At 46.7% G+C, this 14,537-nt stretch overlaps 2 protein-coding genes across 2 annotated transcripts; both read left to right on the forward strand.

The window, feature by feature from the left end:
* The first annotated feature begins 208 nt into the window (after positions 1-208).
* Positions 209-2,729, forward strand: LOC149525711 (uncharacterized). The gene has a single exon (XM_089775101.1). The coding sequence runs from the start codon at positions 1,137-1,139 to the stop codon at positions 2,667-2,669; it is 1,533 nt and encodes a 510-aa protein (XP_089631227.1). The 5' UTR covers positions 209-1,136; the 3' UTR covers positions 2,670-2,729.
* Positions 2,730-5,842: 3,113 nt separating this feature from the next.
* LOC142827112 (endogenous retroviral envelope protein HEMO-like) lies at positions 5,843-7,754 on the forward strand. Its single transcript, XM_075920932.2, has one exon. It carries the CDS (start codon positions 5,858-5,860, stop codon positions 7,511-7,513), a length of 1,656 nt encoding a protein of 551 aa, XP_075777047.1. The 5' UTR covers positions 5,843-5,857; the 3' UTR covers positions 7,514-7,754.
* The last annotated feature ends 6,783 nt before the right edge of the window (positions 7,755-14,537 follow it).

The raw sequence follows: 14,537 nt of genomic DNA on the forward strand, positions 1-14,537 counted from the left end.
CCAATTTGAGCTCCAATCACCTACACCTGCTGGCAGGTATTGATTGTCTCCCGAGGTCCGTGGGACGCCCAACCTCGCCCTACTTCTTCCCGAGGGATTGAGAGAAAGACGCTGGCCACGCCAAGTCTGGAACGCAGGGGTGAGAATTGTACCTGCAATGTGTTTTTCTTTATGTGTACACTCTAATTCTCTCTCTGTTGTAAGTTAGTTACTTTATTATAGTTTTCTTAAAGTCAAACTGCTTCATTTCTATTGTAAATCACCTTTGGTAAGGTGATTTTGCTATAAACTTTGGGAACAAGTGGGGTGCCCTCATTCACTTATAAAATATATATATCTATATACACTGAACCAAGTTTCTTTATTTCTTTTCTCTTTCTTTCTCCTATAAATAAGCCAGTGCGTGTCAAGCTTCTGACTTGAACCCGTGCTGCTGTACCCGAACCGAACACAAACAAAAGAACTTCAGCCGGTCATAAAGGGACAGATATAGGGAGAGCTTGGGCGTTTGAATTTGTGTCACACCCAGGTGGCAAAATTCAGTTGGGGCGCTTCTCAGTCTCCCCGAGGCTGCCCGCTGCGAAGGAATTATGAAATTCTAGCAGCTGAAATCTGAAGCGTAATAAGCTCTCCCTGTACACTTATTGGGGCGCCTTTCAACCTCTTCCAGGTTGCCCACTGCAAGGGACCCCCGGTCTCAGCAGTTAAAGTCTTAGGCGTATAGTACACACATAGTATAGGAAGAGCTTGGGCGTTTGAATTTGTGTCACACCCAGGTGGCAAAATTCAGTTGGGGCGCTTCTCAGTCTCCCCGAGGCTGCCCGCTGCGAAGGAATTATGAAATTCTAGCAGCTAAAATCTGAAGCGTAATAAGCTCTTCCTGTACACACTGGGGCGTCTGTTAGCCTGTTTGGCTACCCTCTGCGACGGGACCTCGGTCCTAGCAGTAAAGTCACGGACGTTAAACTACTTTTCAGGGTGCCCTCCAGCCTCCTAGGCTGCCCGCTGCAACGAGACTCTGTGTCTCAGCAGTTGAAGACTTGGGTGTAACACACACGCACACACTGCCCTGACCGTCGGCTGACAGAATTGGCGTAGTCGGCAGGATTTGTGATATCGGTTCAAAATACAGCAGCATGAAGCCTGTCACTGATTTTAGCAAGGTAGAAAAGAGCTTCGCCCAGGAAGGTTGGGCTGACCCTAAATGGGATAAAGAAATGTTAGAAGAGGAGTGGGGAAACCCTGAGGAACTGTGGTTGCAGTTCTGTAACTGGAGAACTGCTTGTAAAATGAAAAGGGGAAAGGGGAAAGGAGCATGCATTTGGCTATTTAAAGGTGCCCTGCAGACAGCATGTAAAAGCCATTTAAAATTGGAAATGGAGCTTGAAAGGGTACAGAAGGAGAGGGATGAGCTAGAGCGGCGCTGCCAGAACCTAGACACCCGGGCGCGCTTGCTGAGCAATGATGTGCACCAATTAGAACAACGTCTTGCTCCAATAATAAAAAGGGAGGGAGCAGAAAGGAGAGCGAGATTAGAGAGCAAGCCCCGAAAAATTAATCAAGCCAAAGTAGAGGCTGCTCTCTGGGTAGATCCGGAGGATTGGGATGGAGACATCTGGGACTCCTCCGCTGATGAGTGTCCCACCTCCCCTGAGTTAGGGAATCCCCCTGTCCACATGAGACCCATCATCACATACCAAAAGGACCTAACTGAGAAAGATGAGAGTGAGGTTGATGAAGATAACCCCTCCACTAGCAAAAGGACAGAATCCCGACCCACCCGAATTACTACTCGCAGTTATGAGCCTGCAGAGTTGAGAAAGATCCAGGACGAATTTGCCAAGAGACCTGGGGAAGGGGTGGTAGAGTGGCTAGCTAGGATATGGGACACAGGAGCTGGCCATACCCAACTGTCCTCCCGGGAGTGTGGCAGGGTAAATCTGGGTGCAGGAGTATTCCTTAGCCCCAGGAATCAGGAGGGTCCAAAGTCTATCTGGACCTTTGCCTGTAGATGGGCTCGGGGAATTCACCACGCTGACAGAGGTGAACCCACTAGCATCCCATGGATTAATGGGGATGAACTTAGAGGAGCCCTACAAACTGTTGCTATAATAGCTATGCTCCGTCAAGGGGGTCCCCAAAATGGGAGGCAGGAAGAGAGCCCATGGGAACAACAGGTAGTGACAGGAGATTTAAGACCAGTGCTAAAAGGGGCTCCCGGATCCTATAAGGCTATAGCACTAGCCACAAGAAATCATGCTCAGGACCACCGCATGACCTATCAGGACTTATTTGATTTTATGCTGCGGGATCTCCGAGAATTTGGGGAAACTGAGGCACCGCAGGTTAAAGTTAAGGTGCGGAATTTAAAAGGAGATTATAGAAGCAAGCAGGAAGGCTTTAGGCCTAGACGCGAAGTAACACCACAGGAGAGGGAATTTAGGACTAAATTGTGGAAACAGTGCTTGGATCTAGGGTTCACCCGAGATCTATTACATGGGCTGGCAACCGATAAGCTAAAGCTTCTGGCTGCCTCAAAGGGAGTTGAGCAGGAGAAAGCAGCAGTAACTCCTAGTGCTCCCCGCATCAGCTCTGACCCTCCTCATGCACAGCTAAGGCAGCAATTACAGGAGCTGCTGCCGCTTGTTGAAATTGACCAGGGAAACTAACAAGCGGGGGTCCAATCTCTCTCTGTATAAGTAAACTTGAGCAGGCAGAGAGAGAAAATCATAACAACGACCCCCGGATTTTAGTAACAGTTAATGATAAGACTGCTGTCTCTTTCCTGGTAGACACTGGAGCCCAATTATCCATGATTAAAAGAGAAAACTTTCTTGGACCTCCACCTTCTGGCCGAAAGCAGGTTTTGGTTACAGGAGTAAACGGCACTATTGTGTCTTACCCGCTGGTCAAAGTAAAACTGGATATCCCTTTAAACCCCTACCAGCAGCCCAGGAAACATGAGTTAATACTTGGGAATGCCAATATACTGGGCATGGACATCCTAAAGGGCAAGGAAGGAATCATTGGTGGGGAAAGGTGGGCATTCGGAGCTGGCTGCAAACCCAGCACAACAATCCTGGAGGAGGGGAAAGTTCCTCTTTATAGTGTCAGGTTACTAGCCCAAGCTCCTGCTCTCCCACCATCAGCTGTGACTCATGTAAAACAATACAATGTCCCAGCTGAAGCTGTAGTGCCTGTCACTGAGCTAATTAAAGATCTGGAAACAAGGGGAGTCTTAATTCGCACTCACTCCCCTTACAACTCCCCGGTATGGCCAGTAAAGAAACCTAATGGTAAATGGAGGCTCACAATTGATTACAGAAAATTAAACAGTAACACAGGACCCCTAACAGCAGCAGTCCCCAACATAGCAAGCATTGTAAATACCATACAAACTTGGAACAAGCAATGGCTAGCTGTGCTAGATATAAAGGACATGTTTTTCATGGTCCCTTTACAGCCTGCAGACCAGAACAGATTTGCTTTTACATGGAAGGGTGTCCAATACACTTTCACACGTATGCCCCAAGGGTTCAAACATTCCCCCACTATTTGCCATGGGGCACTGTCAAAGGTCCTAGATGGTTTAACCATGCCACCTAGTATCCAAATGCTGCAATATATAGATGATATCCTAATAGGAGGGGACACTACTGAAGAAGTGCAGCAAGCTGTGGACTTAGTAAAGACTGCCTTAGAAAATCTTGGGTTAGCTTTACCCCCAGATAAGTGCCAGGGTCCCTCTCATGAGGTGAAGTTCCTGGGTGCTGTCTGGATGGGAGGGCGGAGGTCTGTGCCTGATGACACTGTACAGGAACTGAGCCAGGCACCTTCACCTGGGGACAAGTCCCAACTAAGGCAAACTCTGGGAGTTTTAGGGTTTTGGCGAAAACATGTGCCTGGTTTTGCTGTAATTGCCCGACCACTGTATAATCTGCTAAAGAAAAGTGCTGTTTGGGAATGGACCCCTGTACATGAGGAAGCGCTGCGGCAGCTAATAAACGAAATACACACATACCAAGCTCTGGGTCCAATCCATCCCGATGCTCCATTCCACGTGTATCTCACCATAGGAGCTACGGGAATGTCTTATGCCCTATGGCAAGAGAGTGAAACTGCACCCCGCCGCCCCATACAATTCGGCTCAAAGTCATGGCAGGGATCGCAAGCCAATTACACTCCCTATGAGAAAGTGCTCCTGGCAGCCTATACTGCTCTAAGGGAGACTGAGGAGCTAACACAAAATCGCGCTATAACCATACACACTCCCCTTCCAATTATTAAGCCCATATTGGAAGGAAAGGAGCTGCCGCCAGGAGTAGCACAGAAAATGACCACCCAGAAATGGGCACTGTACATACACTACAGGGTGGGTGGTGCAGACTCCGCACAGAACCCCACTATGATTAAGGAGTCTCTGTGGAGGGTAGGAATGCCCAATGAATATCACCTGCCCCCACAACCCTCTCCCATTCAAAACGCCGCTGCATTTGACCCATCTCACCCTGAGGGAGTGTGGTTCACAGACGGTAGTGCTAAATTGATTAAAGGGAGATGGAAAGGAAAGGCTGCAGCCGTTCCAGCAGACAATTCCACCACACCCTTAACCACCGATGTGGACGGATCAGCTCAGCTTGCAGAACTAGCAGCAATCAAGCTGGCTTGTGAAGCAGGTGCTAGTACTATCTATACGGACTCCTATGCTGTATGGGCAGGAGCCACCCAGTGGATAACTAACTGGAAAAATAACCACTGGGAAATAGGAGGGAAATCCGTATGGGGATTAGAGTACTGGAAGTGGATATACCACCATGCCACCCAGCAACCCCTAAGTATTGGACATGTGTCAGCACACCAAAAGAATAACACCCCGACTGCACAATTGAATAACCTAGCTGATGAAGCAGCACAGATCTCTGTTACCCAGGTGGACTGGGAACGCCTATACATCTGGCTGCATGAAAATCTGGGACACACGGGGAGTGAGGAGCTGGTGAGGCAGGCACATATCAGGGGGTGGCCCATCACCCACCAACAGGCTAGGGATTTAGTGCAAGCCTGCACTACATGTGCTGAGACCAGGAGGCATATCACGGAAGGACAACGGTTTGCCAAACTAAGGGATGGGAAAACGCTATGGGGGACCTGGCAGATCGATTATGTGGGTCCATTGTCCACCACCAGGCAAGGGTGGAAATACATTCTCACAGGAGTGGAAGTCATCTCAGGTATAGGGTTCGCTTACCCTACTCGTTTAGCAACAGGACTATCCACAATTATGGGACTGAATCGCCTAATTGCACTTGTCCCAACACCTCAGGAAATTCAATCTGACAATGGCTCACATTTTAAAAACAAGCCTGTCCAGGAGTGGGCTCTCCAGAATGGAGTCCAATGGACCTTTCACCTCCCATACCGACCTCAGTCCAATGGCATAATTGAGAGATGGAATGGACTGCTAAAATACCACCTTAAGCCTACAGAGGGAACCTGGGGAGGCAGACTGGATGCCGTGGTTCAACGGCTAAACAATCGGCAAACCCCTACGGGTAGCCCAATTAGCAAAGGATTTTTCCCAACAAGGAAAGCCTCTCTGACTCCAGGGACACCACTAACGGACTCCAAATATGCCCCTGGGGATACTGTTGTGGTCAAACACCCCAGCCTGGGCACACATACCTGTGTACTTCAGTCTTATAAAAACAAGGGCGTTTGGATTATTGCAAACCCCAACAAACTGCCACTAACCATTTCTGAGGCTTGGATTGTATCCAAGACCGGCTGACTTTTTGTTTTGTTGCAGGGAAGGAGTTAACAAGAGAACAATACCTCATTACCCAACTCAAGACGCAGCATGACTCCAGATCGAGCTTTGCTGTTTCTCCTAATCACTGCGATCTCCGCTGTACCAGAGCACCCTCTCAGGAATGCTATCCAGACTATTGCCTCTGCAGCCGATGCTACAAACTGCTGGATATGTACCCTGCTAGGTTCCCCCACAGGACTGGGAGTTGAATTTGTCCCTTTAAACTTAAATGACTGGTGGAACAAGAGCAACGTTTTCAAGTGGGGACCAGCCTGGTTTGATGACAGCAGCTCCAGCGACTACAAACTTTTAAATGACTCTGGGAAGGGAACTTGGGGGTGGCATGGACAATGGCAACCTACACTATGGGGTCAACCTCTGGAGTATATAACAGGAACCTCTAGGGAAGTATACCCCATCTGCTTTGAGAACAAAAATGGTACAGGACCTCACCTCGGGTGGTTAGGGGATCAGCAGTGCACCCACATAGTAAGTTTTAATAAGAAATTAAAGGTCTGGGATGTCTATCCCAGTGCAACCCACCAAAAACCCTTAAGGTGCGGGGGATATAATATCTCCCACAGTGGCACACCACTATCTAGCAATGTCACCATTATTCCCCTAAACTTCAGCCAATACCTGGAGGGAAAAGCCTGGTACAATCAGTCATTATTCATAATTCCTAACACCGGTCAAATATACAACCCCACACTGGTAACCAGTAATACCCTACTCCCAAACCAGTGCGCTAGGACAGAGCTTTTTGCAGCGGACCAGGTCCTACAGGATTTGCTGCTTGCCTTACATTGCACAGCTGCTAATGATAGTTACTGTGCTACCCACCATACCCCAAAGAAAGGACCCACTGGAACAGGGTGGTATAAGGGACCCTACTCCCCCATTCTGAAGGAGGAGCCAGGACTCTTTTTCATTTGCGGGCAGAAAGCCTACAAGTATCTGCCACTGAATTGGATGGGGCGCTGCTCAATGGGGCACGCTGCCCCTGAGGGACTCACTGTACACCCTCACATTATGGCTCCTGGTATTACTAATCTTGGGAGCTTCTTACACCGGTCACCACGAAGGTTTTCCACTAATCCCCTTATAATACGTCCCACAGGCTTCCACCAGTTCGTCCGTGCGCTCCTGCCCTGGCTTGGAGTAGCTGAGCTAGAGAAGGCAATAGTAAATGTATCTGGGCAAATAGAACAGGCACTCAACCACACTGCAGATGCTCTGGGCTTGCTTAACGAGCAAATTCAATCAGTAGCCCGTTTTGCCCTGCAGAACAGAATAGCCTTGGATGCAGTTTTGGCCCAACAGGGGGGAGTATGTGCGGTAATCAACCAATCTTGCTGCTTCTATGTAAATAAATCAGGACAAATTGAACAAGATGTACTCGCTATAAAGGGCGCTGTTAAGGTACTACATGCTGTAACTGAGGATGGAAAAGCCTCATGGCTAGATTGGCTAGCCCAACACCTAGGATTTTCGTTAACTCCATTCCTTCACTCTATTGTAAATACTATATTAACCGTTTTACTTGTTGTAATTGCTTGCTGCATGCTTCTATGTATTGTTAAGCGTTTGGTGTACACTGCTACCTCCTCTGTACAGGTCCGATATATGGCGTTGGGAAGCGATCCTAATCAATCCCTTGATCCAAAATTATCTGATCAGACCCTGCCGATAGGGCGATTTTAGCTTCCTCCAAGAAGGGCAAAAGGTGCTGGCATCACCGCCATCTTGCGTTCTGAGACATAGTGAGGCGTGTCAAGGGGGTGGAATGTAGCCAGACACAACACCCCATCTTGTTTTTCCACGAGCCCCATCTTGTTTTTCCCCCCCCCCAGAGAGCAAGAGAAAGGCAGTCAGCCTTTGATGCCCTGGGAACGCAGGTGTGGTGCCTGTCCCTTATTCTACCATAAACAGAAACCAGACAGTAAATGGGCTAGCTGATGACTGGGAGGCCTCCCGTCGCCGTGATGGCTAGTATCAGTAATTGACACGCCTGCACTGTCTCGGGAGAGGAATCTTCGCCCATCACATACCAGAGGTGCCCATTGTCTGCATCTTCCCAGGTGTGAATTATGCTTTGCACCCTTCGTGGGAAACTTGGCATTCAAAGCCATTTTTCCCTGATTGGCCACTTAAGACCAGGAAGAAGCCCATGTGACCCAAGGGGTATAAAGAGGGTTGAGTTGCCCACCCAATTTGAGCTCCAATCACCTACACCTGCTGGCAGGTATTGATTGTCTCCCGAGGTCCGTGGGACGCCCAACCTCGCCCTACTTCTTCCCGAGGGATTGAGAGAAAGACGCTGGCCACGCCAAGTCTGGAACGCAGGGGTGAGAATTGTACCTGCAATGTGTTTTTCTTTATGTGTACACTCTAATTCTCTCTCTGTTGTAAGTTAGTTACTTTATTATAGTTTTCTTAAAGTCAAACTGCTTCATTTCTATTGTAAATCACCTTTGGTAAGGTGATTTTGCTATAAACTTTGGGAACAAGTGGGGTGCCCTCATTCACTTATAAAATATATATATCTATATACACTGAACCAAGTTTCTTTATTTCTTTTCTCTTTCTTTCTCCTATAAATAAGCCAGTGCGTGTCAAGCTTCTGACTTGAACCCGTGCTGCTGTACCCGAACCGAACACAAACAAAAGAACTTCAGCCGGTCATAAAGGGACAGATATAGGGAGAGCTTGGGCGTTTGAATTTGTGTCACACCCAGGTGGCAAAATTCAGTTGGGGCGCTTCTCAGTCTCCCCGAGGCTGCCCGCTGCGAAGGAATTATGAAATTCTAGCAGCTGAAATCTGAAGCGTAATAAGCTCTCCCTGTACACTTATTGGGGCGCCTTTCAACCTCTTCCAGGTTGCCCACTGCAAGGGACCCCCGGTCTCAGCAGTTAAAGTCTTAGGCGTATAGTACACACATAGTATAGGAAGAGCTTGGGCGTTTGAATTTGTGTCACACCCAGGTGGCAAAATTCAGTTGGGGCGCTTCTCAGTCTCCCCGAGGCTGCCCGCTGCGAAGGAATTATGAAATTCTAGCAGCTAAAATCTGAAGCGTAATAAGCTCTTCCTGTACACACTGGGGCGTCTGTTAGCCTGTTTGGCTACCCTCTGCGACGGGACCTCGGTCCTAGCAGTAAAGTCACGGACGTTAAACTACTTTTCAGGGTGCCCTCCAGCCTCCTAGGCTGCCCGCTGCAACGAGACTCTGTGTCTCAGCAGTTGAAGACTTGGGTGTAACACACACGCACACACTGCCCTGACCGTCGGCTGACAGGTGGGGAACTTTTTTTGGGTTATCGGTGTATATTTGTCAGCTGTTTTCATTAAGATGCTCATAATGATGCCTTGGTTTTGTTTGTTTGTTTGTTTGTTTCGATAGATACAATAGGTCAAATCCTCAGCTTGTATAAATCTATATAGTTCGACTGAACTGCCTGAAGCTCTGCCAATTTACCCTAGCAAAAAATATAACTCAGTGAATTTAGAACCTAGCATGATGATAAACATTTTCCTTTGAATTCATATTGTCTTGCACTTGCCTATAGTAAATTTAAATTGTCATAGTTGTATCCAATTTTTTTGCCAGGTACATCTAAAGTTGTTCATGGCTTGACACCATCATCTTCTTTCTCAGATCATTAACAAATTAATGTATGGCAATCCTGGTACAGAATCTGGAAGCATTGCACATTCCACAGTTCATCTCTTTCCATGCTAAAAATTGGCCAACTGCCCTTATCTTTGTTTTCTGTCTCTTTCCCACTGATCCATAACAGAAATTCTCATTTTTCCTCATCATTGATTGGAAGAGATTTGCCAAAGATTATTAAATCAGTTCACTCTTATCCACAATTTTGTTGATGACTTTATTTAGTTTGGTATTAGAATTCTTTGAGCTGAAAGAATTTTAATAGACCAAAGAAGTTTGTTTTTCCTTTGTGGAAGCTGTACTGCTTTGTCCTTTAAGCGTGATCCTGTAATTCTACTTTTCATTATAGTTCCAACTTCTCAATTATTTCTGGTACTGAAATAAGACCTATGAGTTTGTAATGTCCAGGATCCATCCTAGAATCCTGGATATTGGGATTGTTCCTGCCTAGAGCAAGGGGCTGGACTTGATGACCTCCTGAGGTCTCTTTCAGGTCTATGGTTCTATGATTCTAGAGAGGTTTTAAAAAATCAACACATTTGCTGTACTCCAGTAAGGTAGCTGATTTTTAAGTAAAGGTTGCACCTCTATAAACCAGGATTCTCTGGTCTGGCAACATCTGGGGTCCAGTAGCATCATGGTTGTTCCAGGATCAAAGAGGCTAGGTGCACTGCAGTGGGAAGGGGGAAGACCCAGCATAATGCAGCAGGCCGGGAGCCTGGTGTGCAGCTCAGCTGAACTGTGGATGGGGAAGGCAAGAGACTGGTGCATGGCTCAGCTGAGCTACCGGAGATTGGGGGAGGGACAGGTGGGGCAGTAGTGGGGCCAAAAATTACTTCCTTTGGTCAAGCAAAATCCTTCATCCAGGAACAATCAGGGAAGTCCAACCTGTAGTGCAGTCTAGTCATTTCATTCCTAAATTTCTTCAGACTACTATTTGGTCCTGATAACTTGTTCCTCCTTAATATATTGGGTTGTTCCAGTAGCTCTTCTGCAGACAGGTCAAGTTCGCTTAGTTAATACCTCCTCTTTATTATCTGAAAAGATAGAACTCTCCCTAAAATTCTCTGAGGAGAAGAGTTATCTGCCCTCACCCGCCAAAAATCGGCTTCTCTGCTATGTCCTTATCTTCATTAGTTGCTCTCCTTACTGCTGGAGTCTCCTGCAGGCTTCCTGCTTGTGATATACTATTTAAAAAATCAGATTTGTTTTTCTATCTTCAGTTATTTTAAGGGAGAATCCTAGCACTTTAAATCTTACCAGTGGTGAGAAAAATCATAGACTATGAGGAGCTATGGATTACACATATGAACTTCAAATTGAAAGAGCTACTGAATATGTATAAAACACAAATGTAATAAACTGAAATACACCACTAATGCTCTACTGGAGGGGGAGGAGAGTTCAAGTAATCTAAATCTCTGCAATGACTGTGCATTACCATGAGTTATCTCAATTTCCGTTTCTGTAACAGGGGAATTAATGAAGACACGTGTGCCTCCCCAGTGAAGGTGAATGTATTGGAATGACCTCCAGAACATAGCCTCTGATTTTCAAAGAACTAGAACTAATTCCTTAAGTTCCTCCTTTGTGTTCTTTATCACAGTCAGTGGGTAATCAGGGTAAATTAAATGTGTGACCCTTGGTAAGAGCATTCTTTCTTGCTATTATGTTTTTCCCTGCACAAGAAGCAATCAGATAAACCTGAATGACTTATTTTAGATTAAGGGAGTGGGGAGGGGGGAAGGCCAGTCTCTCTGAGAGCACATTGTCTGATTTCTCTGCAGCATGTTGAGTCCGCTCTGCCTCACAGGAGAACTGCCTTTGCAGACAACAGTCCCCTATAACTGTAAAAGTGCAGTGCACAGAAAACAAGATGCTGACAATCTTGGAATTATATCTGTCACATTTGCCAGCCAGATTTTATTCCAATGATTTACGTCGCAAATGGAAACTCTATATTTTTGCTTGGTCCATCTCCCTCATTCGGATATATCTTTACTGGAACAGTTTCTCTCCTCCAACAGGAGGTTTGCTGGTGGGATGAACAGTACTGTGATAGTCGTAACTTTTTGATGCTGTCAGTCAAAGTACTATTTCCTGGACCTTTCATTTGACTTTTAAAGACCAAAGTGCTTAAAGAATAAATGCTTTCATTATTTTCCCGCATTTTTTAAAGACAAGTTCTGTCAAATGATTGTACAGGTTGTACGTCCCTGGTCTGGCACCATTGGGACCTGACTGTTCCCAGATGAGGGATTTTTCCAGACCATGGGAGGTCATTTTTGGACCCCTGTCCTGGGCCTCTCTGCCCAACTGCTGTCCTCCCAGATGGCTCCTTACCTCTTACTGGCCCCACTGCCCTGTTGACCTGCTCGCTGCCATGGCTCCACATGCTAGAGCTTCCTAAGCAGCTGCACAACTCGGCTTGCAGCTCCACTGGGCAGCCTTGCTGCCACGCACTGGGTGGCCCCGCCATCAGCTACCTGTGGGGAGCCCACTGCTCTGCTGGTCCTCCACCAGGACTCTCTGGTCCTGAAACACCCATGATGGATCATGGCTGTTGCCAGACCAGAGAATCCCGGTTAAGAGAGTTTCAATCTGTATACTCTCTTTTTAAAAATCGCTATTATTTAATAGTGAATAGATATGCAAATGCACCCCCATGTTGTTTTTTCCATTGACATCATCATTTGCTGCTTTAAGAGATCTGAGGGTATGTCTACACTACCCCGCTAGTTCGAACTAGTGGGGTAATGTAGGCATACCGCACTTGCAAATGAAGCCCGGGATTTGAATTTCCCGGGCTTCATTTTCATAAGCCAGGCGCCGCCATTTTTAAAGCCCCGCTAGTTCGAACCCCGTGCCGCGCGGCTACACGCGGCACGGAGTAGCTAGTTCGGATTAGGCTTCCTAATCTGAACTAGCTGTACTCCTCATTCCACGAGGAGTACAGCTAGTTCGGATTAGAAGCCTAATCCGAACTAGCTACTCCGTGCCGCGTGTAGCCGCGCGGCACGGGGTTCGAACTAGCCGGGATTTAAAAATGGCGGCGCCCGTCTTATGCAAATGAAGCCCGGGAAATTCAAATCCCGGGCTTCATTTGCAAGTGCGGTATGCCTACATTACCCCGCTAGTTCGAATTAGGAGGGTAGTGTAGACATACCCTGAGAGAGTCTTCTCTGAAATAGGCACTCATACTATTTTATATATCCTGACACGCATCTAAGTTTGATTTCCTAGCGAAAAGACTGTGGGTTGTATTGTATAAAGCACATTGTTGGTTGGCTCATTCAATTCTAACCTTTAAAAAAATACAAAAGGGTGTAGGTGACTGCAATTCTTGGGCACCAAACATAGGTTCTTTATTGCTTCAGTTGACATCTCTTTTGAGAAAGTTACAGACATAATGGTATTTCATAGGTTCTTCATTGTGAATGACAAAATATAGGAGAGTACGATGAACTTTCTAATGAGAATACGTAGATAAAGAGCTACAGTATAATGATGGATATGCATTTACTTTGGGAATTAGCACATGATGCAAGCACATACTTCTCAATTGCTATTTTAATTGCCTTAACTGTAGATTCTTATAATCTATATCTAGCTATCGCCAGCTAACCAGCCCAACAGTGAGAGACCTAGGCTGAGACACCCTTTGAGATTGTAACAACTTAGTAGGTCCCTCCTGCATCAAGGAGTTTTACCCTTCCCTTTTCTGTGCTCTATGACCTGCCCTCATGAACTCAAGTCTAGGGGCTGCCAATGATTGCTGAAGTCCATAAAGTATAATGAAGGGCAGTCCTGGGGTCAGCAGGCCATTGTTGGGAAGTCCACACAGTAGGTCTGTGTCTACACTGCACCCCTTTTCCGGAAAAGGGATGCATATTAGACACATCGGAATAGCAAAATCCGCGGGGGATTTAAATATCCCCCGCGGCATTTGCATTTACATGGCTGCCGCTTTCAAGTAGGAATACGAGATCCTCCGGAAAAGGGCTTATTTTCCAGAGAATCATGTCTAGACTGGTGCTTTTCTCCGGCTTATCCCCAAGTCGGAAAAAAGCGGCAGACATGTAAATGCAAATGCCGCGGGGGATATTTAAATCCCCCGTGGATTTTGCTATTCCGATGTGTCTAATCTGCATCCCTTTTCCGGAAAGGGGTGCCAATGTAGACACAGCCTAGGGGACTGGACAGGTATTAGAAGATCTTATTAAAAGGCATGAAAGATGGGAATCTTGATACCCTATTGAAGGGGCAGGCAAAATACGGCCTGTGGGCTGGATTTAGACAGCCAAAAATTGAGATCCAGCCCACCAAAATACTCCTGCAGCCCAGTGGAACCCTTGGCCAGGCTCCCTGTCTGCCATGCCCCCATATGCCACTCCAAGTAACCAGCACACAATTGTCACAGCTCCCATTGGCCAGTTTCTGCACCCCCAGGGAGAAAACCCAGATGGCACTTTTTTGAAGCTCTGCTGTGACACATTTTAACTCTATTTACATACACAGATGTGCTCCACAATGGGAAATAAATAATGTAACTCAGCTTCTGATGTGGCAATGATGCACTGCTTTACAAGTATGATATTTGATACTTTAATTGATAAGAGATAACAAATTAATACAGATTTTGAAATAGAGTAAAAAAAATCACTGCCATCTAATTGGGTGCCCTTAAAGCCTGGCATCCTAAGTGACCGTTTAGTTCACCTGTATGGTTGGGCCAGCCCTACTTGCAGGTGAATGCAGCATGCAGAGACCCCTCCTGAGTGTGTGTCACACAGAGACGTATGCTGGCCCCAGCAGCTGGCCACTTTGAGCAGTGTGTGGGGCAAGCAGGGATCCTGCTTCATGGCTATGCTGGGCTGCTGACCAGGAGCCATCTCTAGTAAGTGCTTCCCAGCCAACGCCTGCACCTGGCACCAATATTCCCTCTAATCTTTTCCATCCGTGTGCAGAATAAATTTTGTTATGTGCACTGAGCCTAATGTGAATGTGTGCCACCAAGGAAATACAAACCTAGCTTGGCTAATCAGCTGAGTGACATT

The sequence above is a fragment of the Pelodiscus sinensis genome, chromosome 1 (assembly GCF_052426305.1).
Source record: "Pelodiscus sinensis isolate ZL-2025 chromosome 1, ASM5242630v1, whole genome shotgun sequence".
Classification (NCBI taxonomy): Eukaryota; Metazoa; Chordata; order Testudines; family Trionychidae; genus Pelodiscus; species Pelodiscus sinensis.